Below are 23759 nucleotides of genomic sequence, written 5' to 3' on the forward strand. Positions count from 1 at the left end.
CTTGAGAAAGGATAAAAAGCTGCTGAAACAGCAACACTTTGAAATGTTATCCCTCTCTAAGCCAGGCACCGGAATACTTATTTCATTAATAGAATTGTTTTAAAATACACATATACTTTTATTGAGTTTGCTCTGGTCCTTTAATTTAGTTACCTACAGATGCAAATTCAGACCTAAACTGTAAAATATACTGTAATTGAAAAAAAAAATTAAACGCATTGAATACAGCATCCCAACACCCAGCGAGACATGGTGCTTTCTAAGAGCATGATGGATTGTCACACTGGGAACGACCACGTGCTCAAGCAATTGACAACCACAGGAAAAAAATATCAGATCACTTGAATTGCAAAGAAAAAGGTCAACATTCTTCAGATACAGGATTAAGACTTAAGTATTTACAATGTTTACATGTTTAGTACAATATCTTTCCGTGTTGCAGGGTCAGTATAGACTAGGACTAGGTGGGTGAAAAATATCTACTCCTTTAGTAAAAACAAATTCTCCGTCAACAAATTAAAAGCAGCAGTGCTGCCCATTCTGCCTTTCAGAAGAATTAGGTAGCTTCCTGTGTTAGGTTGCTTTGACCATTTGGCCATTTCTACTAAATCTCCCAAGAGTTGTATTATATTAGATAGCATTCAATAATAGTCAAATAAGAACTTAATTGGAATTAAAATGCAAACTTCTAGAATGTCAAAACTTCACAGGATGCACATTATTTCAGTATCTTTCTGACTTAATCCTGAACTTTGTGTATATATACTGTACAGCATATACACACATGCACTGCTTTACTTACAATGTAGGATTTTAAAGACATAACTGAGTCACCTACTCTGTATACTGAATCATTTTAATTCCTTTTAACTTCCCTCAGCACTTTCATGACATTAACCCAGAGGGACAAGGTTACTTCAGAGTGGTGAGGATGATGTGGGTTTTCTATTGCGTTGAAAAAACCCGCTCCCTCCCGCTTGCTCGCTTGTGCAATGGAAAACCTGGTGCATCTCCGCTTTTGAGATTACTTGCAAAAATAAATAAATAAAACCCATACTAACAAAAAAAAAATCCCAACAGCATGACTGGCCCCCTGCCCAACCTCCACCTCCCACGCTCGCATCAGCACAACAAACATGCATCCGGCCAATCACAGCAGGGCAGGGCAGGGCAGGGGCCCTGAGGGGGGGGGGCGACCACTCTGCGTTCGCTCTGCGGTGTCTCAGGACTGTGCAACTTTTGTCATATCCTGACAGCACTTTTCTCCCACTCTCGCGCGCCTCTGTCTTACTGACTCTCTCGCTCGAGGGCACCACAGGCACAGCAGCTCTTCCTCCAGTCCCAGCCCTGATGGCTGAGCTTGTGAAAGTTCGCAAGAAACACCTTCAGGCTCCGATCTGCAGGTAAGCCGAGGAGCGGGGCGCGCTCTCTCTGCCTTGAGGTAGTGGGTTTTGCTTTTTAGGCAGAATGTCATGCCTGTTCTCTTCTCTTGCTGAAGCTCTTGTAGTAACCAAAACTTTGGAGGAGTGGTTCACCAGCTTAACTTTCCAAGTTCTTTTGCGAACTCCAAGCGTCAAAACTCCAGACTTAGCTAACTTCCTACTGAGGTTGTCTGCCATCTGGCTGAACTTCAGTGCTCGCATGGCAGTTAAAAAAGTGAAAGAGGACTTCTATGTAGCTAGTTTCCTGGAAATTTGCACTGTATGATATGAAGGTCAGCTTCCCTCACAGTGTTTTCAGTTGTTTTGTGAAAGTTGCAAGGTGTCCTTTTTTGATATAAATTTCACTGGGGACAACAATTCCACAATGTGTCTCTTCTTTATAGCAGGTGTGCAAGGTGCTTTATACAGGCTGCTGTAATACCCAGGTACATCACCCAGTGGTCAGCACATCTGATTATACACCAATAAAACACTGTGCTAGGTACTGTATGGGTCTTTGAGTGACACATTTATCTGTGACACCATCTCTTGTATTTTAGATCATCCCAATACTGAATTGCCTTCCATTGTGTTATTGTATATTAATCTGTTTCCAAAAAAAATAAAAACTTACAACTTACCAAGAAGCATCTTCTATAGGCACAAAAGAAAAATAGAGCAGTGACAGCGCGAGAGAGAGGAAGGGTTTATATTCTAGGGAACGCTCCCAGATTGAAGCCACCTCCAGTCCCTCATTCTGGGGGCTTTTACAAGAACATGGACATTACTTAACAAAATGACATCTAACTTGTTTTTAATTGCTATTGATCTCATCCAGCCATTTCTTGAAATAATCCAGAGCAACTAGTTAACTTGCTCCAAACTCCTACAACAATTTACTTACAGTCCACCTCCTTGCAGGAGTTTGTAATTCAGTGTCTATAACCTAAAAGGATTTACCGGTGGGGTTCTGTTGTTTCCTCTTAAAGGGGTCTGCAACAGTTTCAAAGTAGTCACAGACAGGAGACTAAAATATACTGAATATTCAATTTACTACTGTATATGCAAAAAATTAAAATAACTAATTGCATGGGAGAAAACATATGATAAAAATATTTATTCATACAAAAAGTAAACACCTGCATAATAGCTAAGAGTTTGTCAGTTTGTTTAGGATGGTACTGTGTATCAGCATGTTAACATCTTTAGCCATATCTAAAGGAAAGACCTCTTCAGCTTTCCAAGAACAGTGTATTGTTTGAGGCAACCAACTAGTAAGTTCCTGGAATACATGCAATGGAACACTGATGAGCTGTACTGTATATATCAAAATATGATACATCTGTAATAGAAAACCATATCAAGGTCAAAGAAGAAAAAACTATATTAACCTAACTTAGGCTATAAATGTATTTCTCGCCTGTGAAAATAACAAAGCCAAGCACTAAGAGTAATCCACTTAAGAATGTGAATAGGGGACAAAAGCCTGCCTTACACCAGCTTTTAGCTATAAAGTGACGTCTGTGTTTCTGGGTCTAGCTGGCCTAGGAAAGATGTCAATCATTCAAAAATGGATAACAAAGATTAAAAATAATTTGTATCCGTATCAGTTTTAAGCTTTATGTACATTTTCTGCATGTTATGAGTTCCACGTTCTTTTTGTTATTTTGACCACTATCGTGACAATTGTGACAAAGAAAGTGTGTCAACGTCAAGGTTTTCTGTTACAGTGTGGTTGAAAGTGTGTCAAAATGTGATGAATGTCACTTTGTCCTCAGAAAGCTTTGAAGGTAGCAGGTCACATCATAAGTTGCGATCTACCATCTCTCACCACACTATATACTAAATCTCCCAGCAGGCTGGCCACATCTTTGCTACTAAGTGTCACACTGCCTGCTAGTTGTTTAAAGACATACAGTATGTCTTGTAAAGATGCATCACTTCTCCCAGGCTATCCATCTTTAAAAGCCATTGCCAGACTTTCCAGTAACAGTTTTTGCTGCTCATGTAATGCTGCGCGTCAGTATATGCAATACGCTTTCAAGTGACATTGTTTGTGCGCGTGTGAAATCTTGGATCCAACAGCTACCTTCAGTTTCAGACCAGACGCCTTGGGCATTTTGTGCCACTTGCCAAATGAAATACTGAACGTGAAAATGCAGCCGTAGATTCATGCCTGTTACAGAGCGCAAACTGGAGGGCATGCCTTTGCCCTCTCTGCCTCTGGCAGCACAGCCACAAGCAGCAGTGGTTATCCGACGACCCACAAGGCTGCGTTGCTTTTCTTTCTTTTCAGTTCCTTTCTAAGTCAATGGAACATTAGAATTTAAGACAGACAAAGCAGTTTCACACCTACAAACTAACCACTCAGCCCTACACACCCACAGGCAGCAGTGACTTTGCCTTTGATATGGTTCTCTTGTTTGGTACTCTCTGTTTTTTCTTCTTCCCTTGCCTCCAGATGCGCTTAGTGTTTAAGAAACACTCATTCATTAAAAAAAAGTTTCCATTTGCCATCTGCTGTGATTACTTTAAGGTAGTAAAACTTTCCTTTAGGTTCCATTTCTTTTTTTCTCAAAATCTGAAGGGGACAAGTGGTTCAAAAAGTAAAGGCACTTACAGAGGGGGCACAGCCTGAGCTCTATGACCACGTTTGAGGCTGGGTCATGTGACCAGGATTCCCTAACTGGCAGTATATGATGGCCAGTGCCTGGGGATAGTCAGGATTAGTGAGTCAGCAGGTGATTTTTAGTCTGCTCACCTGTGATTTGCTGGGAGCCCATCAGTGTGATGGAACGTCACCAGTTTTCCTGCCAGGAGTTATGGAACGTTATGGAGACTGCAACACGTCCAAGGACAAATCAATCGATGTGTTTTGTCTCATTCTCTCCCAAGCACCTGTGAAAACATGCCCGGACATCTGAATCTCTTAAAGAAGCCAGGATGTCGGCTTGGAAAGCTTAGCTGAATGTCTTATTCCAGACACCCATTATCCTCCTTTTATAAAGCTAGTTAAAAATGTGCTTAGTCTCTATTTGAATCCGCTAGTCCGTGTTTCACTGGTGATTCTGCAGAAAACCGTGGAATGGACTCTGTCAAGGCCAAAAATTTTGAGGATTTGGAATACTTCGGTCAGGTCTTCTCGTAGATGATGGGACATTCTTTTGAGCTCGGGAAACAATCTGGTCACCTTAGAACTGGTTCCCGAAGAGCAATATTCCTTGTGCAATGAGGTGACCAAAAGTTAACAGCATTCTGAACAATTTTAACATAACATTCCCCAATTTAAATTCTGCTGTCACATCACGTCGCACCCTGGACCCTGTCTGTGATAGTCTTGTGCACCAGTCAGCTGTACATCTGTGGCTGTAAGATGGTTTCCTGAGTGCTAATGTCAGCCTTCAACAAAAGCCACAGGTCAACCAGAGAGCTACTAAAAATCACATTTCCTGTGAAATGGGGAGGGGGGGAGTACAACAAGCTTTGACATAATTATTTTCTAAGCAATTTAAATGTATTATATTATGAAATTTCATTTTAATTATGGAAGACGAGGAGTTGTGACAAAGGGAGCTAATTGCTATAAGGAACTGTGCTAATAATACCCCTTATAAATTATTCAATTCAGTATTTGTTTCCAAACAGTACAAAAGGGATACTACAATTGTGTCCTAAATCAGATCATTCAAAGAATCAATTCTTGTCTTATGGATTTTTTCTATCTGTAGAACAGTTAGCTTGCTCTCAAATTGTTACATTTATCTGATCCAGTCCGAAGGTCTTGAACACAAAATCCCATTGGAGTGGCTCTGTGTGCAGCGTGAGGACAGTAAGCTTTCTTCTGTCATGGAAAATTGAATTCTAATGAATTGTTGCTGCCACCACATTCCCCACAGAGCATGGTATTTAGTATTAAATCACTTCCATATCATCGCTTCGCCAATTACCAAGGACCAGACTGCAAAAACTCCATTCTTGATATTCACAGAGCAGCAAATTGCTTCAAGCCCATTTCCAAAACATTCTTTTTAACTGTCTGCTTTCCCGGAAAGCAGTCACATCACAGAAAAACCATTCAGCGTCAACAGTCATTATCCCACACCACCCATATCATGTGGTGGTTCACATGAGCTGAATGATAAACCTGCCTAACAAAACCTGCAGTGGGCTTGCAAACATTCCCCAAGACAGAATACTTGGATCAGCCACTGCGAAGTCTTGCCGAAAACCACGTGGAGCACCCTAGTAAACTTTGGTAGAAAGCATTCAACAGATTCTTGATCAATACACCTGTTCATTTTCAAAGACGACAATCAGATCATTTTTTTTCTATTTGCTTCCCCAAGTGTTTTTGTGTTGGTTCTGGTACGAAAGGCCTTATATCATCACATACCGTATCTACGAACAGGCTAATGTTTTATGTAATGAAGCTGACTGTTCATCAGCAACTATTCTACAGCACAGATAAAAGCTGAACAGGTGTTTGTGTGTGCACACACAGGTTACGCTCCATGGTGAAACAGCTGGACGAAAAGGATGTGGACTTTGAAGCTCTGAAGAAGAACCTAGATTACACCGCATCCCTCCTGGAGGCAGTGTACATCGATGAGACAAGGTACTGATCTTTTTTTCCACATATCTCCCACTACTTTTACAGTACATGCTGATGCTGCTCACGTCTACGTCTGTTCACTACGAGGCTGAGGTATTAAAGGGCTGGTTCCCAAATGCAATACAACCAAATGTAAGTCTGCATACCCCCGTCTCTTTGCTAAACACCACACAACCTCTGCCTTGTCAAAAACAATCGGAAAACCTCCCCTAACCAAAAACAAAAACAGGCTCAGATCGAAGTGAAGCAGGTCTGTCTGCGCAACATACTGTTGCACCCAGATATATAACCAGCTGTTTCAACGGACTCCCTCCACATGGTGCGTAGTGGTCACTCCGCCTCTGTGCTCCACCGTTTTGACAAGAGGACAGACCGAGTCCCTGCTATCAACAACCACTCCCACATCTCACTCCCAGCTCTATGTAAGTGAAAGAATTTAAAGAAATAGTAAAGTTAATGCAGAAAATCACTGAGGGAAATCGTGAATGGTACGAAATGGCCGAATACCTAAGCCATACCCCATTGGTTTCACATGCTTGTTTAAAATCCAGCACATTATCACCACGAGTGTCTATAATACCACAGGGTTTCACGATAACGGCTTACCCAACAACTGCCACAAGCCACCTGTCTCTCACACACACACACACACACACACACACACACACACACACACACACACACGGCCTTGTTATCAAAACAAGCAATCATAAAAACCAAACAAGTAGGAAAAGCTAAGCCTGCATATCCCTGTTTCTTTGCAAAACACCATGCACCCTGGCCTGTCCAAAATGATCGTAAAAATTCCCTTCACCAAAAACGAGAACGGGCTCGGATTTCATTGCAGCACGTTCGTCTGTATGCACATACTGCTGCATCCAGATGTATAACCTTTAAGAGCGCCATATGAATGGGGGCAGGCTAAATTATGCAGAACCTGTACAAAAACAATAGCCTTGACAATAGTTATGAGAAAGCCAGCCGCTTTTTGGAAACGTGACAGCCCTGAGCAGTCTGAGTAATTCAAAGCACTTCCTGTCAATGCACTATAGCTCACTTATAGGCAGCAAAATGGAGAAGCGATTAGGCCTCTGGACCAGGTGGGCATGAGGTGAAACCACAGGTGAGACACTGCAGTTCTTGTGCAAAGTACTTTGCGCAGACTACTCTTGCAAAACTCCACTGTTGTGTAAACAGGTCTCCAGATCACTACTGTAAATGGGAAAATAGTTCCCCTCGTGAACACCTGGCTTGGTGAGATCAAGGATTAGGCCTCTGTAAGCCCATTTTTGTCCTTTTTCCGCGCTGTTCCCCTCAGGCAGATGCTGGACACAGAAGATGACCTCCCGCAGATCCGCTCGGAGGCGGTCCCGACCGAAGTCCGGGATTGGCTGGCCTCGACCTTTACCCAGAAGGCTCGCCCTCCAGGTCGGCGGTCAGATGAGAAACCAAAATTTCGCAGCATCGTTCACGCGGTGCAGGCTGGCATCTTTGTCGAGAGGTGAGCACAGCGATTCCCACTGCCTTTCCAAGGTTTTACCATCTAACTGCATGCTCTCGTGTGAAAACCAACACCTGATGCTGAGTATTTTACATTTGTCCTTGTCTCTTAAACAGTTCTGAACAGTTTACGTACAGCTTTCTGAAAAGTATTTGCTTTTCTGCATCATCAATAATTAACCGAAAGAGAATCTGCAGCATATAAAACTTCAAAAGGATCAAACTGCTGTGGAATGGGAGTCCTACAGTATAGTACTTTCTATCCGTACTATTTTTTTTTCGGGAAAACAACAACGCATATCAGTTATACAGTGTACACCTTGTAAATCAATACGATAAGGAACTTTTCATGCTGCTGTATTTCAGGATGTTTAGGAAAGCCTACACCGCTGCCATTCCTAACCAGCCATCGGCCGTCATTCAGAACCTCCGGGTAAGGAAACACTTTATCATCTCGTGCTCTACACAGGCAGGGACTGAGAAGTCGTGCTTGCAGACAGCTCTAGGTCTGTCCATAGCCTGTGGGATGGTTTCAGCTGCCTAGATCAGAACAGGCGCTTTTTGGGCCAGTCTCAGGCAAGGTAAAGCTCCTACAAGCAGGTCAGCAAAAGAGCTACTCGAGCTTCATTTCCAAACAGCCGCACATGTTACAACATATGCACATCACTTTTCTTTTCATGGCTTGAGACCATTAAAGGAAACGTTTGATCAGATTCCCAAATGACCATTAAAGGAAACGTTTGATCAAATTCCTCAATGTTTTCTTTATCTGCCGCGTTCAGGGATCCCATAGTATCAGTCGCTTAAAAAAGGTTTTAGGTTACTAATAATGTATGACTAATTAGTATTGATACAGTTTGAAAGAAAGGTATGTACAGTTGTTTGTGTTTCCCACAGTGGTCAATGTTTGCCTGCAGGCCAGGTTCCATGGGGATCAATTTCAATTTAAGTAACAAGTAAATTTCAATTTAAACTGCTAAATATTTTAGAATTTTCCCAAAAGTAACCCCACCCCCAAACTAGTCCTAACACACTGGTGTGGACATGCAGATGTCTGATCCATGTTTGAGCTGGAGATGACACAAACCCTATCCTTTGTTAAAGTGAGCCAACTCACACCGTGACCTGTTTACAATTTCTTTCAGAACATCGACAGATGGAACTTCGACGTGCTGGCACTGAACAGCGCCAGCAGAGGGCACGCGTTGCAAACTGTGGTCATTGAACTGCTGACCAGATACGAGCTCATCAGTCGCTTTAAGGTGCATAAAATTCACTTCTCCTGCCCCTTGTACAGAAAAGATCAGTGAGATCATTAAATACATTGCATAAGTTTTGAAGATAAAAATATTTTCTTTAGGATATCGACCTAAAAGCATTCAACTGCTTTGTCCAGGATTTCTAAATTCAGGCAACCACCAAGAGGAAAAGAAAGGAAATTTACAATACAGCTTTTACTATAACTGGACACTGAGCTTCACAGCCTAAGGTGACAAAATGTATAAAAAAGAGCTCAATGATTCAAGAGCCACATTAGGAGCCCCCAGTGTCTCTGGACTATTAGCAATATTACACTGTGACAACTAATTTTAGATTTCAGGGTACCCTGCTTATCCAAATGCCGCCATTTGCGTCACAAAATCTCTCTCTCTCCTGGTTTGTACACAGGCAGGGGAATGAGGGGAATTCTAGGCACTGAGGAAGGTAATAAGAAATTGTCTTGTGCTGTTTACATTGCAGATTCCAATCACATTCCTGATGACCTTCCTGGGAGCCCTGGAGAAAGGCTACAATAAACACCGCAACCCCTATCACAGCCAGATCCATGCTGCTGACGTCACGCAGACCATACACTGCCTTCTGCTGCGCACTGGCCTGGTGGTAATCTGTCGATCTTAATCCCTGCTCCACCCTGACAGCAGACAACAATACAATTCCCACTGCACACAGCATTGAGTTTTCAGGCACTGAAAGTGGCGGGCTCTTCTATAAATCAACACCAGGCAGTAAAAACAAAATTAAGGATCTCATTTAGTTCATGTTGAGCCATAACTCCCAGACATCGCCAGTTAAGAGTCTGGGTCACGCCACTAGCCAAACGTGAACGGAGCTCTGGTCAGAGAAGTGGTGAGACAGTGTAAGCTTGAGGTTACATCAGCCACTAAATTGCTCCTCCTACTGGTGGCCAATCTCATGGAAGTGTGAGGCTCACTGGGACTTAAAGATAATGAATGGCACAGACAGGTGTCTAATTGTACGGCTAAAAAGTAACTGGCAATTCCAATTTTAAGAAAATACATGCATGCCTGCAGTGTCGTTGATACAATGTCACGTCGTTGTTTGACAGTGGGGGTCTTTTCCATCCTAGCTCTCTGTGTCTGGCCAGTGCTGCTTCGGGCTCCAATTCTGCCCAGGCCATCTCTGCTCCAGAGCAGTACAAGATCACCTCTCATTCTGAATAGTCAAAGTGGGATTAAGATCAGTAACTCAGCTATTCTGAAAGGTGATGGATAGAGACAGTCAGGCCTTAAGTGTGGAATACTGGCTGGGCTCTGGAGCCATATGGGTTTAAATAACAAGAGTGGTGGTACTGTTGTAGTGTTAAGTAAGGTACTTCACTCAGATTGTTTCAATAAAGTGCCCGGGTATGTGGTACAATGGTAATAAATCAACATAATTAATAATAACCAATCCCATTACTACAGATTATTCACAATGTATTTTACATCAGCAAAAGGAGGCTCTCCCTTAAAACCCTTGTTTCTCATGAAAATATTCACGGCTCACACTCTTAGAGCAATTGCAATCTCTTACATAATGTACTGTACCTACTGAAATACATGTCAATGTTGAAATTTGACAGTTGGTCTATACCTCATACCTGGTTGTCTAATCGACTCTCGCGAAAACACTGTATGACATCAAGTAGGAGATCATACACTGATTCATTTTTACTAGTGCATTCACAAAAGAACTCTCAGCCAAATACAGAGTCTGTTTTTTTGCTGCTGAATATATCTAGGACCACTACGGGAGGCAGAAGCTCCACAAACAATAATTAGCAAAATAATTCTTGTCTATATAAACAGTAAGATGTGTAATGGTTTCCAGACCCGCTCACTTCCATTCTCCTGAAGATATCCCTGCCCTTATAAGGAAATACTTAGAGTCATTTTTGAAACAAGAACCCCGTCTAGATCTCTCTTGAGCAGTGGGAGGCTTGAAGACCTGTTTTACTATTACGTATTCCCAGGCCAGTTTTGTGCAGGAATCCTAATGGAAACAGACAAATGACTACTGCTCTCTCCTTAACTCCTGCACGCTCATTAGCACAGATTCGCTAATTAACACTCACAGCTTAGTGAATGGCTGTCAGAAGTCTCTAGCTGGACTGCCACTGATTTTCAGGAAGTAAACTCCACCTTTCAGAGCAGGAAAAGATCGTAACTTACTGGACAGGCCAAAAGTTCCTTTTTCCACTGAAAGACAATTTTTGAGAAGCGGTACACTATGCCAGCACCTCCTTCTGTCACACTTTGCCAAATCTGATATCAAAGGCCTGAAACAAACCTGCCACATTGGACTCCTTCCACATGTCTGTGCGTTGTGAACCATGGGGAGCTCCTGTCAAGAGTAGGAATGAAATATTTACAGTACAAGAGAGGAAAGAAGCGATACAGCAGGAGCCTTATGCACACCAAGAAAGACAGGAGATGAAAAGTTGTATTTTTTTAGCTGCAGTTCTCTTCTGGTAACCCAGAGACAGAGGACTCAGACTGCCCAAAGCGACCTCAAATGTTTCTAGGGGCTGCTTTCCCAAAACCAGTGAAAAGTATGCAATTAGGCAAGATTGATAATTTACTACACTAGAATCATTTTGTTTCCAAATGTATTTACAGTAGGCGTAATGTTTTTTCAGTGATGGTGATCTCAACAGTCTGGTTTTACACTTCAGGTGTTTTCAGGTGACACACTACAGTATGTTGCTCTTCCTCACTATTATACCTTTGAACTTCTTAAAACAAATCTGTTGTCAGCTGTGAAAAAACGTTCCCGTTAAATACTCCCTTTAGCTTTTCCCTTTGAGATTAAGGGTTTTGGCACTAGTTGACTGAACACTTCTAAGTCAATCTGCCATTGAAAAGAAAAGCCCACAGCCCACATTTTTCATGTTTATGGTGGTTGATCCGGCGATGTCCCTTACAATGGCACCCTGACGGTGTTCTCTCTCGTCTTCCCCGCAGCACTGGCTCAGCGAGCTGGAGGTCCTCGCTGTGCTGTTCGCCGCCGCCATCCACGATTTCGAGCACACCGGAACAACCAACAACTTCCACATCCGCACACGGTAAGACACTGCCACACCCCTGACCAGAGGGCAAGAGGAGTGCGCTGCCCCCTCCTCGACCCCCACAGAGGAAGGGCTGAGCAGCAGCTGACTTACTGTAGGAGGCAGCCTGGTGCACTGGGCTTCTGTATGTACAGTACAGTGGGGGGCACTTGATCAAAGCCTGCTGACAAAGAAGGAAGGCGAGAATCGCCCAGAGCATTTGAACGCCAGGTCCGAGACACTGCACGGCTCTTTAAGTCAAGGAATGACGTGAAACTACCAGGTCTTGGTTTATAGCAGAGAATACAAGAGCCAGGACATTGCATGGAAACGTTTTAAGGCGTTAGAGACAAACATTATCGAGATATCTGTTAATAATAATAATATTCATGACAAGGGTCAGATAAATGGGTGACAAGGGTCAGATAAATTCCCAATACACTAATAACTTAAAGGTTTAGCAGTACCAGTGGCTGGAACACTTGTTCATCTCCGAAAACCAGTGCAGCTTAGGCAAACAAGTTTTTTTTTTTTTTACAGGGTATATTTTTAGCAGGCTATTGGAATTCCTGTTATGTTTTTTTTTCAAAGTCTCAGTACCAAAGTTGACTGGGTTCTGGCACGTTTTATTCATTTTATTTTTGGAAAGAAAGTACGAGGCCCATTCTCAGAGAACCTGAAAGTAAAAGGGAGGCTCAAATTGCACTCTGCCTGTTCTGTAACAGTTTTATTTCTTCAGTCACTGAATCTTGAAAGTCTACAAAAAAGCTTCCCTCTAGCTTTCAGTGCACGTCAATTTATTATTACGTGAGCTGCTGTGTTGTTTTATAAAATAACACATGCAAGCAAATAATACATTGAAACAATAAAGCAGTCTAGTCCGTGTATTAGAAAAATTTAAAAAATATTTTAAATTTGGAAAGCAAGGAGTGATATGCAGAAGTCTTATCATTTTTAATGGAATACTTTAAAGACCATATTCGCATTCCAAAATTGGATATTTACAGGAAACACAAGACACCGCTAACCTCTTCACCGCTGGGATTCATTTCTGGGAATCAAAAGTTCTCGCTTTATTTACTTTGCACATTTTAAAACCAGACCAACAAGAAAATGTCATTTCCAGGACTTTGCAATGAGTCACTATAGTCTCATAGAAAGGTCTTACTCTATTCCTGTCCTATAAGCTTTAGAAAAGAAAAATATATCACCAAGAGATCTGGATTTGTTTCATCACCCCGAAAATTATTTTGAGTTTTACAGTGAGAGTGGCACAGTAACACTGGGGCCCTGGGTTTAATCCCACACCTGGGGTCCTATCTACATGGAGTCTGTATGTTCTCCCCATGTTCACATGGGTAAGAAGGGTTTGAGTCTTGATTTGAAGGTACTCAGGGAAGGCGACTCCCTAATATCCTTAGGGATAGAATTAGATGAAGGTTGCAAGATGGAGAACAGGATGGCACTTAGTCAGACAGGTACTGCGGTGCCAAGCCATGTAGACTTTTATAGATGGGCATGAGGATTTTGAAGCTGAGCAAAGCCTGACAGGACACCAATGCAAGGACTCCAGGATAGGAGTAATGTGATACCTTGCACAAGACCTGGTCAGGATTGTGGCTGCCACATTCTGGACATACTGAAGTTTGTTTAGTGTGGATTTAGATACCCCAGCGCATAGAGCGTTACAGTAATCAATTCGAGAGAAGACAAAACTGTTTGACCAGCTTTTCAGCTACAATCAGTTACAACATAGAACATAGTCTGACAATATTTCTGAGGTAGATGATGTTTTTGCAATATTTTTCAGAAATACTGCATCTATATGTGTCAAACATCATAAATATATATGCAGTTCAAACACTGAAACTGAAAAGTGTTTGTGAATATGTGGATGAGACACTGAAACTAAGTTCCCTACTACTATTTAAATAGTAGTAGGTTTTTTAATATCCCAGAGCACTGTCTGTAAAATACAGAGATGTTACCTAGTGTCCTGACTAAACTCCACATTGTTCCTGTACAGTTTGACCCTCCCTCTTGAATAAACCTGTTAAGCAATTTCTCTCTCACCACCCGATACGTGGTTTACTGTAGTGAAGCTGCATGAACATGTACTGTAGATGTATAATACTGTAGCTACAGCACATCATCCAGATGTATGCTACACTATAGTGATGGATGAATTGGATCCCCTTCTATATATGTAGTAGAAGTGCTTCAGAATTCTTTGGGATGAAAAGCACTATATAAACACAATTATTTGGCAAGAACACTTCCAGCCCATCCAAATCTTGTCCAGACGTGACCAATAAGAGTGCACTACTGCCATTTCGATTCTGTTAAAAGGGCCTTTCATAATTTTATCTTCTGCTTAATGAAATCGGTCCCTTGAGCACCTGTAGTTTACCAGGAATGTCTTCCGCTTGGCTTTGCAAAACAGCAGCTCCAAGGGACATTTTCTGAGCAATTTCCCTTCTAATTACAAAACTAATTTGAGTCTCCGATTTTAAATTTTGCATAAAAAGAACCAGTTTGCAGTGTAGCCTCTAACATTCCCCCAGTCACCACAGAAAGAAAGCGTGCTGCCTCTTAAAAGCCTAACCAGAGGTATATTATATACTAGACAGACATACTGTATGGATACAGGTTGGTTAAAATTACTCTGCTCCCTTCAAGTTGAGATTTTACTACAAACCAAAAGATAGGTTTTTTCACGAATTAAAGCCTCTTATATTACATTCTCAGGCATGTGCCTGTAACAAGACTTCAGACTGCAGTGCTTCAATACAACTAGCCTCTTAAGTGTAAAACTGATCCCGCTAATTGTCAAATAATAAAGTTCACTGAGAACACTGCAGTTCAGAGCAGGGATGAAAGACGTTGGTGGCCTGGTTTTTTCAAAACCTTCTTACAAGACAACAGTGGGAAGCACTTCTGAATGAACCCCGATTAACCACACCAACCGGAATCAATAAAAAGAGCAAAACAAATATTAGAATACATAATTAAGGTTAGAATTTAGATCAAGGGATTTAAAACGGCGGTTTGTATGTTCTCCCCTCATTCGAATGTGTTTCCTCTCACAGTCCATAGACATGCTGACAGGTTCATTGGCTTGAGTGTGTGTTAACTGGTTAACACTTGGATCCATTAATTACTAGCAACCACATAAGGAAGACGGACCAAACGGCCTCCTCGTGTTTGGAGTTGTATAGAGAGATAAGATCACTTTATTGGCCATATACAATTTCTTGCATTAGGAATTAATCTTTTCGCATACCTCAGCTTGCTCTCCATGAGACACAGACCGGGAGAGAAGCTTGGGGTCAGAGCACAGGGTCAGCCATTGTACAGCACCCCTGGAGAAGCTGGGGTTAAGGACCATGCTCAGGGGCCCATCGGAGTAGGATCCCTCTGCCGGCTGCGAGATCTGAAATGGCGGCCTTCCAGCAACAGGCGCAGATCAGCCACAGTGTCACCACTCCGTATGTACTGTATTTACATGTGGTCTACCCCTCTTCCTCGACAGATCCAACTATGCCATGATCTACAATGACCGCTCGGTCATGGAGAGCCACCATGTGAGCGCCGCCTTCAGGCTGATGCAGGACCAGCAGATGAACATCTTCGGCAACCTCTCCCGGGAAGAATGGGTGTAAGAACCAGCGGGGTACTCACTCCCTTCTCCTCTGCACTCCTAACATCCACCTGCTTTTAAAAAACGAGCAGCCTCCACCCAGAGGCTGAGAAACACTTCAACAAAAGTGCAGACACAAACACTGCCTTAAATCAAAAGCTGGGTTCTGTGCATCACACCAGCCCAGGTGTGTATATGCTGTATCAGTATACTGAAAATGATCCTTTCCTTGCCTTGGCCATGAAAATGAAATGTGAGGGAACTGACACTCCTATCAGGTAGCTCTATGTAAAAACACCTCAACCTACCATCTGACAACATACCTTCAGATTCAGAAATCTTCATTCATGTGACAAATGCTCTACGAAAGAGTCAACCATGTTTCTGTAAAATCTATAAAATGCACCAATGACTCAAAGACAACCATGTCAATATTCCATCACGAACCTCAGCTATTCTGTGCATACCGAATTGCGTTCCAAACCCCTTTTGGATGTGCAGAAATGCAAGTTAACGTAAGCAGCACAGTGCTATTTAAGGACCACAAAGTTTAACGATGCAACGGAAGTGTTCTCAATTTCTGTGCTTGGGGTCTGAAACTCAGCAGGTCTTCTCTGTCTTTTTAATAGTCACTATCCTGAGGCTTTAGAGCAGGAATAAGTAGGTTCAATTATAACTAACCATACCTACTTGAATCACATTAACACCTCTCCAAGGTGAAAAGCTCTGCAATACTAAAGGAGATATAGAAAACCTACTAGATTTCAAACCATGAGGACTTAGAGTTGGGATCTCCTAGTGTAATGGACACCTGTGCATGACAGATCTCTGTCTCTGTCTCTCTCGGTCTCTGCTGTGAACAGGGAGCTGCGATCGCTGGTCATAGAGATGGTGCTGGCAACAGACATGTCCTCCCATCTACTGCAGGTGAAAGCCATGAAGACATGTCTACAGCAGCAGGAGAGGTACTGTGCTTCCAGCACTTGATTGCCCTCTGGTGGCAGGGGTGAGGCATCACAAGACCTGGCTGTCTTGTATTTCCAGGACTCCAAAATGAACAAAGTGGAAAAGTCAATTGGAAGGATTTAGCTATTTAACCGGTCAGAAATCTGAAAATATTTCCTCTTGCCAAACTGTTACCAATGAAAATATTTTTATAATTACATTATGACAGTGCTTCCTTGTCCTTGATGGCAATTGGAAATGGGGTGGGCTTGTATTACAAGGTGACAAACATGATACACCAATTCAATGGAAAATTCAAAGTTTTACCTTTTGTGATTAACTATGGCAACTGTCAGCATTTAAAAAAAAAGTTATTAAAATGTTTTTTGGTAATTGGTGTTTAGGATAAAAGTTAATTGTTTTCATTATGCATCTTCAGAATAGACAAGCCCAAGGCTCTGTCTTTGCTGCTTCATGCTGCTGACATCAGCCACCCAACCAAGCCTTGGCCACTGCATGTTCGCTGGACCAAAGCCCTAATGGAGGAGTTCTTCAGACAGGTAATGACTGCCAAGTCAGGGTGACGATTCTGATGCACAAAGTAAGGACCACAGCTGGGGCTAGAAAATTATCTTGTTCCAATCAATTTCAAATAATCCCAATATCTAATACCAATTATTAAACTCCATCTACAGTATGACTAGTTGCTGAATTTGCACTAAACTCATGATCCTGCCCAGGGACCTACAGTAGCAAACTGGTACACACTATTGTCTATGAGGGAACAAGTAATAGGTTTATTCCATGCTGAAAAGAGAAGAAAGAAAACAAAACGTTGCAGCTGTGGAGCCTTCTACGGGTGCAAGCATTGTCTACGAGGTTTTGAAGAGACGGAAAACTAGCAGTTGTTAGCTCTCCTTATGGCACTAGAGCCACCCTCCAGTACTCTGGCTTGGTTTATCCATCCATTCATCCATTTTATCTAATACTGAGTCGCAGGGGAGCCAGAACCTATTGGTTTGGTTTATTTAAAATGTACTAGAAAACAAAAGGATAAGACAAGGCAATCAAGTCAGATCAATTGCCAGTTCAATCTCCATCAGAGTGCAAGGACATTTCTCTGTTTTTTTTAACTACAGTTCCACTTCCAATCCTTTGTCAAAATCAATTCCTACTTTTAATACACAATACTTTTTAATCACTTCAAATACCAACACTGCCTCTGCCATAAAATACACTGCAGATTGAAATGATTGATCCAAACTGAAAAAGAGGAAATGACTTTAAAAAAGAACTGAAAACTGAACAGCAATTAAGTTTTTTTTTTTGTTTGGCATTTCCACGGCACAGTGAAAGAAGCAGATAAACATACACTTGACATTCCCATCTTTGATGTTAACCAGACAGGGTAGGTCTTGTCAGACTCAGTACACTGCAGTACTTCAGTCTCACGCAGCTCCGTGGTTCTTTCAGTGATAATTGGCTGGATCAATATGAAAACTGAGGTGCTAGTCGCACTGAAAGACTCCGAGAAGTCCTGGAGTTAGTTTTCTGTTATTGCACAAATAAAAAGTCATAGCACTGGCAACTAACTCCTAGATCTTGTTTCTCCCAGGGGGACATGGAAGCAGAATTGGGTCTTCCCTTCTCTCCTCTGTGCGACCGGAAGACCACCCTAGTAGCAGAATCCCAGATCGGTAAAGTACCTGTACTGTACCAACTCACATTATCTTCGCCCCATATGAACATTTAACTCAACACATAGGAAAGCTCCAGGCAGGCAAGCGGTATGAGAGCATACAGCATCTAGAGTCACAATCTGCAAGCACAAGATCAGGCCTGCTGCTGCTTTGCATTTCACAGACAGGCCCAGATCTTTAACAAGCAAAGGCACCCTTCCAGCACTATGATGGTTAACTGGCAGCGTGCTGTTACAAAATATCTTGATCCACCCATGCCACAAGTGTGGCACTAAGCAAAGGCAGCGGACCTTGTGACATATGGAGAAACACTCGCTGTCCACGCTGAATACGGTGTTAAATCTTAAATAATTTTATTTTGCCTATTGCTTGCGCAGCTCTTCCAGTTTGTGCTGGCCTTATGTTTCATTTTGTTGACGTGTCATCCGCACATGATTGTTACTGACCTAATGTAAATCTCACACGTCTGCTGTATGCTGCCCTGCAGAAGGGCATCAGCTAAACAAATAAAACTGTGCAGGTTTCATCGACTTCATCGTGGACCCTACTTTTTCCCTGCTGACTGACATGGCAGAGAAGATTGTTATCCCCTTGGTTCAGGAGAACCCCAGCCCACCAGATCCCTGCAAACGACACAGGTACTGTGTATGTACAGTACTTATCCAGTATGCACTTCTAACTGTTTTCATGGGAAAAAGCACAGAAAGTCAACACTCTAATTATAAACAGAACACGAAACTATATCAGCAGGAAACAGTTCTTGTAATTGTGATAAACTTAGGATGATCTCTTCCCCAAATTTTAATTAAGCCTACTATTAATGTAATACTTGGTGTCACCAGGTGGTAATGATTTGCAATAACTTATATCCACTTGAGTGCTACAGTAAACATGGGTTTAAGACTAGAATACAGTATCTGCATATCAATGGTTTTGGTGGAAGGCAGACACTATTCAGTTACTTTAATTAAAATTGTTATATGTTGTTAATGAAGTTCATGTAGGTACTGTAGCTGCCTCACCATGCGTAGTATGCAAAAGAACAAGTGAAGGTTTACTCCATGCTGAAAAGAGAAGAAACTACATTTCGGCTGTGTTGTTTTCAGCATAAAATAAACCTTTACTTGTTCATATGTATTTAATGATGCTTATTTATTCCATTTTGGTTGCACTGTAATTTTATATGTACTGTACGTAGTCGCCGTTATCATAATAATTGAATACCAGCAGGTATTCAAGTGAGAAGTATAAAATTCGCGCAATATCAGGGCAATAGTGCAGTGCGTTAAGAAAAAATACAAATGCTATTTTTTTTATAAAACCTCACGTTTCTCGGGTATAACTGGTGTTGTAACCTGTTTTAAATGCATAGAACGGTTATGTTCAATTGTGTATAGTACGTTACAGAAGGGGGTAAAAAGTTTTTATTACGTCTGCTACAGTATTTCGAGCGCTTTTTTCGAAACAATTACTGCGCCAGAGGCCGTGTCCCTCATTTCGAGAACCTTCTCTCTCAGCGCAGTACGGTTTAACTGTCGGGAGTGATATTTTGTACACGGAAGCACCATGTGCCATTTTTAAAAGTACAATTTACTGTACCTGTTTTTGTTGTCCCCAGCTCGCTGTGGAAAGAGAGCTCCTGGGGTCTCCAGTGGAGCCTGGCTCACATCAACGCCGAGCTCGTCAGCTTCCGCTCGACGTGGACGCGACACACGGAGGACAACAAGTTCAAGTGGAAAGACAGGGCATCCAACGGTAAGGCCGGCTTTTCTTCCTCCGCCTCAAAACCACGAGGGGTCACCGTGCGCGTTTACGTTCACTCCACTTCAACGAATACCAATACTAATAACGCAACCGCTTTGAAGTTCGGTTCCTGTATGGATACTGTATCTTTTTAGATCCGCCTACAGCTTCACCAATACCATCTGATCACACGTAAAAAAAACACTGGCATTAGCCTTGTAGTGGACATACAGTAAGAGAGTCAGTACCTCTCCCACGCTGTCTCAAGATCTAACTATATGAGAAAAAATATTAGTATAATATACTAATGCGTAAAAAACATATTCTGAGGGGAAAATACTACTGCTATAAATAGTAAATGTTTTCCAGAATGAGTCCCCTAACCCTTCCCCTGTTACTATGAGAGGAAGTGAATTCAACCCGGACCTCCGCACGACCTGATTCAATTTAGCATGGCAGTTTCATTTGTCCATAAAACGCTCGTTTCTTGCTTGATGAGGTGACTATTGAGTGAGTTGTGCACAATAAATGTTACTATGTGGTTAGTGGCCGTATGTGCAAAGTATTCCTACTGAAAGCATTAAATGTGTACAACTTACATATTTGCTTGGTTCAGGAATGGACTTACACCTTAAGAAACGAAGTTTCAAAAGTCAGATTTTTGTCTAGGGTCAGAGCTGATGACTTAGTTTCTTAGAATTCGAGCTCACCTGTTCCTGCTTCATGATCGCTGAGGAACCCCATTTCCATCAGACATGCAAATTACAGGACTGCCTTTCTTAGGGTGTAACAGAACAGAGGCAGCTCATTACTGGATAGCTGAGGTTTATTTAGTTAGTTCTGAGTTTGTCTGGAAAGTGTAGGTGTCACAGGGCTCAAGCACCGAGTTACAGAAGTGACGTCACCCCCCTCTGAGAGGGTAGACTCTCCAGGGAAAAGTGCTGTGTGTGTCCGGAGCCTGTGAGCGACCGGGATCAGATCCTGGCCACGGACAGGGAGAGCTGCACTCATCACATTAGTTTTCAGCTTATCAACTGGGACCAAACTAAATAATGGAAGCCTAGAGGAGACTTTGTCCTTTTGGGGCCTGAGGTAATGAATATTGTTTCTAGTCCCAGTGTCCTGACTAACATCTGAGCGAGAACCATCTTCTAAATCTGAGTCCTCAATGTCCCCACAGGCTCAGCAGATCAGAGCTCCATTGAGGAGCTGTCACCCAATGAGGAAGGCCTTTCAGAGGAAGACACTACAGAGATCTTCACTGAAGACTAGCCAGCTTGGAAGACGGGCAGAGAACCCATGCACTCCACGCCAGCCAGCCTGACATGAAAACAGCCCATCACTTTCTTTTACATAGCTCAAGTGGTGTGCAAACCATCCCGACTCGAACCCTCTTGAGTGTCCCGTCGAGAGGGCGTCCATGAAGCGGGCGCCCCATCGTCCTTTAGGACATTGCTTTGGTGTCATTAAAACAAGTCGGTAACACAAAATGTTGTGACACAGGGTAGCTACGGAATGACAATGCAAGAATGCAGGTCGTGTTAAGAGTTGTACAGGAGGTTACACTCTTAACACTCACTCATGACGTGCTTCTGGTGTCACATCATCAGACAAAAGGACTGTTTCTGGAGGTGTGTTCAGAAGAAAAATGTGGCAAAATCCCCAGTGGCCTTTAGCCAGTTATTTATACTATCCATTGGAAGTGCCTGCAGCAGAGCATCTTACAGTAATCAACAGAGACATCGTCCTTGTGCTTCCCGGAACACATTTCAAGGGCTGTTGTTTTTTTAGCAATTGGCAGAAAATCTGAATATGAACCACGAGAAAATAAATCCACATGCACCCTCTCCCCAGACCATGCAACAGAGACCATGCAACAGAGATGCTCTCATCACCTAACAGTTGCACTACAATGAGAGAGGCCGGGACTTACCACGATGCACAGCTCTTCCCAGTTGATTCTGTATGTGTGACGAGTTCCTGTCATTTGCTAAGAGTGGGAGTGTGGCCAATGAAGTGGGTACATGACTGATACCTGGCCCGCACCAGAAAGCATCTGGCTTCCCCATTATAACCATTTCACAGTGAGCCTCGCCCAGGACACCATACAGATCATTCACCAGTCGAGTTTAGTTGCGCACTGACACAACTAAACTAAAAATGTCTTTGCTCATTTTTGTTCTTTTTTAATCTTCATGGAATCGGAAAGGGGTTGGGTTTTGTGTGCACCTTCAGATTGTAGGTACTGTATACAGTAGTTATGTAACCAGAGGGTACAGACATGATTTACTGTAGGTAGTGCTTCAGCACTGTGGATGTTTGTAAAAGTCGTGTCTTGCAGACTTCTCAGGAGGCTGTTTACTTTCTTCAAGCTGGCATTTAATTTAGGCTCAACACAGTATTTTGTATTTCTCAAGGTTTTATTGTTAAAGGTGATAGTTTTAAAGATTCACTTGATAGATGGAGAAACAGCTGTAGAAGTGTTTAACAGCCCTGGGATGTTCAATCATTCGTTACTCAACCAATTAAGACAGATTAAGTAAGAGGGGGGCTTGACTGGAACAATTGCTAAAAGACTGTGGCCCTCTGGGACCTGGGAGTTTGACAACTCTGTAAAGTAATTAATCAAAAATTAATAGATATGTGGTATTTATTCAGTCATATTAGAAAGCTTTGAGGCGCAGGCAGATTACAATATGAGTCTTATTTATTTAATAATTTGCATTTTAATAGAAAACTGAAAACTGAAAGCACTCCCCCTGCATATCAAATACCTTTCCAGTTACATGTTATTGGACGTAAGTGTATTCCTTTGATTGTTAAACATTAAGAGTTCACAGCTGTAGCACCGCCATAGGCTTTCACACCATAATGTTGCATTTTGGAAGAACTGCTTCACAAGGCCAGGATGAACAAGGGGGTCTCTTGAAGACCCCCAACAGATCTGCGTGCATCCTGGGACATCCTGCTTGTCAGCGTGTTTACCTGAGCAGGTGGGAGTAAGAAAAGGGGTTGATTTGTTGAAAGGCACAGATGGCCGGGGTGCTAGTTTGCAGGATGCATGACTTTTTCGGTGCTCATGTAACCACGGGCACTAACTTATGGACTAACTGTGACTGTTCAGGCGCTGCAGGACTGTGCCTATTCTCCAGCTGGGATGTAAGGTTTCCTCACTTTTCCTGGCTGTCCCTACTGGAATGTGAATTGGGAAAAGGTAGTTTGGAATACAAAAAAAGTTATGTTTCTTGATTAAATCACACTTTATTACTGTATGTGAAAGGTCAGGACATGGCACAAGACACGTAAAAAAAAAACACCTTGAGCAATGGGTACAGGCAAATAAACCTCCTCACTGTTCTGCCCGAGTGCTGTGATTGATCTCGGCGCCCACTGAGAAATAAGTGCCCGCTGCACGTCCTGGCCTTTCACACAGTAAGTTGCATTAGTTTTGTTTTAAACAAGATGTTTAGAACTTTGCAAAGGGTCACTGCAGGACAGTGTTTTTTCCAGCACAAACGCTCGAATCGCAGATCTCCTCTCTACCAGAGCGGGGACACCTTTCTGCCCCAGCAGGGAACGTAATGCATTATTAAAAGTGAACAAGTTTTTCAATTTTGCATACTGTAAATAAACTTTCATTTTACCATTCTCTTGTGTGTCATGGGTTCTCCATCTGGAAGTTTTGTGAACAAAGCTACTCCCTCTGTGTTCAAAGCAGCAGGAGCTGAACCAGAGAGCCAGAAAACATCTCTGCAGGGTGTCTCAGAGTCTGATAGAGGTCAGTCAGCTATTGACAAGTAATTGCCGTCGCTGTATTAATGGACAAGGGGAAAACTGAAATACACAAATACGTATTGGACACAATAACACA

General features: G+C 42.4%; 1 protein-coding gene and 1 long non-coding RNA gene across 2 annotated transcripts in view; one reads left to right on the plus strand and one right to left on the minus strand.

The window, feature by feature from the left end:
• Positions 1-19878, minus strand: part of LOC148678556 (uncharacterized) — a 49382-nt gene extending 29504 nt beyond the window's left edge. The window contains exon 1 of the long non-coding RNA XR_015939342.1: positions 19745-19878. This is a non-coding gene — a long non-coding RNA (uncharacterized LOC148678556). The remainder of the gene's footprint in view (positions 1-19744) is intronic.
• On the plus strand, positions 1216-23536 carry LOC148678557 (dual specificity calcium/calmodulin-dependent 3',5'-cyclic nucleotide phosphodiesterase 1B-like). The gene is made up of 14 exons (XM_088633976.1): positions 1216-1403; positions 5923-6036; positions 7352-7534; positions 7900-7966; positions 8679-8795; positions 9274-9414; positions 11778-11878; positions 15393-15518; positions 16364-16465; positions 16885-17005; positions 18061-18142; positions 18666-18783; positions 19764-19900; positions 21069-23536. The coding sequence occupies exons 1-14, from the start codon at positions 1351-1353 to the stop codon at positions 21158-21160; spliced, it is 1554 nt and encodes a 517-aa protein (XP_088490102.1). The 5' UTR covers positions 1216-1350; the 3' UTR covers positions 21161-23536.
• Positions 23537-23759: the final 223 nt, after the last annotated feature.

The sequence above is a fragment of the Lepisosteus platostomus genome, chromosome 1, assembly GCF_059453375.1.
Source record: "Lepisosteus platostomus isolate fLepPlt1 chromosome 1, fLepPlt1.hap1, whole genome shotgun sequence".
In the NCBI taxonomy this organism is placed as follows: Eukaryota; Metazoa; Chordata; class Actinopteri; order Semionotiformes; family Lepisosteidae; genus Lepisosteus; species Lepisosteus platostomus.